This window comes from Asparagus officinalis, chromosome 7, assembly GCF_001876935.1.
Source record: "Asparagus officinalis chromosome 7, Aspof.V1, whole genome shotgun sequence".
Lineage (NCBI taxonomy): Eukaryota > Viridiplantae > Streptophyta > Magnoliopsida > Asparagales > Asparagaceae > Asparagus > Asparagus officinalis.
This window is the reverse complement of record NC_033800.1, coordinates 143299966-143304115: the sequence shown is the minus strand read 5'-3', so window position 1 is coordinate 143304115 and position 4150 is coordinate 143299966. Positions and strand designations below refer to the sequence as shown.

Below are 4150 nucleotides of genomic sequence, written 5' to 3'. Positions count from 1 at the left end.
ATGAAGTCTAATAAGAATGTAGATGAAAGTGTTGGAGGAGGAATTGATGTAAGAGTAGGGGTTTCAAATGAGGACGATGGTGGAGATATAGACTTGGCAGAATCTGAAGATATTGAGAGCATAAGAGCACCATAACAAGCTAATGAAGTCAACACCAGTTCCATCCCTATTCATGATACAGATGCTGGAAATAACCAAGCACATATTGTGGGATTGAATGTAGTAGGTCCAAACTGTAGAGGCACAATTCCTAAAACTCAAAACTGGCCTAGTTTTTGGACATATTATGAAGGAGGCTATCAGAGTGATCAAAGAAGCAGTAATGATGAGGAACCATTGTTTGACAGTGATCATGAAGCACCTGAGATCAATATGAAAAAGAAAAAAAAAGAAAGAGTGAACTACAAGTATTTCAATGAGAGAGTGGATATGAAAGCTGTGTATTTTGAGCCAGTTATGCACTACAATAATTATTTCATTGTTTTATCTTAATTATAGGTATACATCATTGCACTACTAATCATTTATGTTTAATTTCTTTTTCAGGGTTAAAGTTTACTTCTAGGAGTGTGTTAAAGGAGGCTATTCTAAATTATTCTATTCAACAGCACTATGATCTAGTGTACATGAAGAATGACACTAAGAGGATTCACATGGGTTGTTCACTTTGCTTTTGGCAGATGACTGCTGGTCCAGATTGTCATGAGGCTGGTGTTTGGCAAATAAAATTTATTAATCATGATCATACTTGCTGCAGGACTTTTAAAAATAGATTAATAACTGATAACTGGATTGCACATGTTTATCTTGATAAAATTCTGAGGGATCCAAAGATGAAGCCAAGTAACATTGTATCTGACATTTATGAGAATTTTCAAATTAATGTCACATTGAAAAAATGTAGGAGGGGGAAGGAGAAAGCTCTAAATGCAGTCCAAGGATTAATGCAAAGACAATATGGCTTGCTAAAACCTTACATGAAAGAACTAATGAGGTCAAATGTAGGTACTACTTGTGTTCTGAAGGTAGATGAGGGAGAGGCAGGACAACCAAGCACATTTCTTAGATTTTACGTTTGTTTTGAGGCATTGAAGATGGGTTTCACTTTGGGGTGTAGAAGAATATTTGGTCTTGATGGTTGTTTTCTGAAACATGCTTGTGGAGGGCAATTACTTTGTGCAGTGGGGAGGGATGGTAATAACCAAATGTGGCCCATAGCATGGGCAGTGGTTGAGGGGGAGACAAGGAACTCATGGCAATGGTTCCTAAGAATTTTGACTGTGGATCTAAACATGAATGATGGTAATGGTTGGACAGTTGTGTCAGACCAACAAAAGGTTTGTGCAATGCTATCTTTATTTCAAATTTTTCTTTCATGAACTCATTGTGATTAACTATGTATGTATTTTAGGGATTGGTTCCTGCTATACATGAAGTATGGCCAGCAGTTGAGCATAGGCAATGTGCTAGGCACATTTATTCTAATTGGAGGAAAATTCATAGTGGGAGGGTCCTGCAAAGTCAATTCTGGAAATGTGTTAAAGCCACCTCTATGCCAATTTTTCAAACTGAAGCTGCCAAGCTAAGGATAATTTCAGAGCAAGCTTATGAAGACTTCATGGCTAGAGACCCCAACACATTCTGTAAGTCTCATTTCAAATGCCACAGTAAATGTGATGTTGTAGACAACAACATGGCCGAAACATTCAACTCTTTTATATTACTTGCAAGATATAAACCTATAGTGTCCATGTTAGAGGATATTAGATTATCTATAATGGATAGAATGCAAGAGAAAAAGAAACTGGTGAGTAAATTTGTGGGGGGAGTTGCACCTAGAATTCATAAGAAGTTGAAGGAAGCATATGAGGAGCAAGTTCATTGTCATGCCAATTGGAATGGAGATGTAAATGAAACTGGTTTTGAGATAATCCATAGAGGGCAAAGTCATGCAGTAGATTTGAAAAATATGACATGTACATGTAGGAATTGGGACTTGACAGGAATACCATGCACACATGCAATCAGTGCTATCTTACTTATGAGAAGGAAACCTGAAATGTACTTATCAGAGATGTATTCTCAAGAAAACTATTTGATTGCCTATGGAGGAATGTTAAATCCAGTACAAGGGAGTAATTATTGGGATACAGAGGGAGAGGGAATGGTGTTACCCCCAAATATTGTTAGAAGGCCAAAGGGGAGACCCAAAACTGCTAGGAGGAGAGACCCATCTGAAGGTTCCAAGCATCCTTCTAGGTCATCAAGGCAGGGATTAATACAAAAGTGTAGCAATTGTCACAGAACAGGGCATAGAAGACCCAGTTGTCCTGATGCAGCAACAAATCCTCCCAGGCCAACACATCAACAGGTATTGTAATGCCAATTATTTAGATATCTTTAATAATCTCATATGCAATCGTATTATCTAATTTCTCCATTGATTTACTTCTAGGAAAATCAATCTCAAGTTCTTGATGAAGGCACAAGTGGAAGGAAGAAAAGAGGAAGACCAAAGGGGAGCAAAACCAGACCTAACATTTCCATTGAAGAGCATAGTCAAACTAACACTCTTCCACCATCTCAAGTTTTCATAAATAAAAGATCAATGGCTAGAGGTAATGGACAATACATACTCTTGTGCACCAAGTTTTCATATAGATTCCTACTGATATATGAATTTGTTATGTATTCTGTAAGCTCAATCTCAAAATGCTAGAGGAAGGAGTGATATACGACGGGGCCGAGGCAAAGGAAGAAATAATGCAGTCATTATGCCAGAGGGTTTTGGCCTATGGCATGGTGATCATGGTGAAATAGCTTATAGAGATCCAAGTGCCTCTCAAGCAACAATCATACAAGATTCAACTCTAATTTCAACCCAGGATGTACACCAAGAGGAGCATACACAGGCTTCATGTGCACATAATAGTGGGTTGTAATTATATGTAATTATAGTTTAGCTTTTGGTAATATATAGACTTGATGTAGTTGAATGACTTTTTACTTGTTGCTGGTGATTGTAATCATGACAAACACATGACAATTGATGGTGACTAATGTAGTTTGGCTTTTGGTTAGTATGTTGATTGTGCAATGTGATTATGAGCTTCTGTGCAAGAACTTAATTCATGAATACAGGGCAATGTGATTATGAGCTTCTGTACATATAGAACTTAAGCTTGGAGTTACTGGTTTTTACGTTTGATTGTGCAATGTGATTATGAGCGAGCTTCTGTGCATGAACTTAAGCTTGTGAGTATGCTTTGTCACAGGAGAACTATATTGTACAGGTTCACTCACAAAGATAATTCATGAAAACAGGGTATACCATGACAAATTTTTCTCATAAACAGTGACAGATCTTCATGTTGCTTCTTCTCATTTAATTCATAAGTTCATACAATATGCTCTTAAACATTACATATCCATGTCCATAAACCAAAAAAAATACACAATAAAAACGACTACAAACAAAAGTGATATCAAACTTCCTCTCTTCAGCAACATCATCCTCCTCTTCTCCAATTGAAGCAAACCCTCTAATCTGAAACTCTCATCTCTCAATTTTGATATTTCTTCCAAAGAGCAAGCGTTCTCATCGTATAAAACCTGGAGCTGGTCTCTGAAATTGGCATTTTCAATATGGCAATCCTTCACTTCGGCCTCAACTCTTTGAATCTGCCTATCCCTGAGCTTCAATTCACTCCTCAAGTTAAGTATTTCATCTCGTAGAATAGGAAATAGAGTAGAAGACACATTGCAGAGAGGTCTATCGAACCATTCCCACATTCCACAGCCACCATTAGGATTCTGACATTTATAAAACCTTCTCCCAGGATTTTCATCTGTAAATGATGTATAATACCCACAATCCATTCTACACTTACAGATTTTCATGCCAACCGTCCTTGCTTCCTCGTTCCACCTTCTAATACCTGCCAAAGAATTCAAACCATGATTATTACTTACATGCGATCCCAATTTTCCACTCACCCTGCTTGCTTTAGATCGAGAGCTTGAATGAGAGCTTGAACTTGATGCCGATGACATAGCTTCTTCTCTTCCAATGGCCCGCTGTCATAAACCCTAATTCCCAATTTCCCCTAATTCGATCCCTCTTTTATTCTCCCTGCCACGTCAGAATAGA

At 37.7% G+C, this 4150-nt stretch overlaps 1 protein-coding gene across 1 annotated transcript; it reads left to right on the top strand.

Annotated features, from left to right (window-relative positions):
* LOC109847892 lies at nt 1-1910 on the top strand. The gene is made up of 4 exons (XM_020417121.1): nt 1-118; nt 547-1337; nt 1412-1807; nt 1905-1910. Exons 1-4 carry the CDS (start codon nt 1-3, stop codon nt 1908-1910), a joined length of 1311 nt encoding a protein of 436 aa, XP_020272710.1.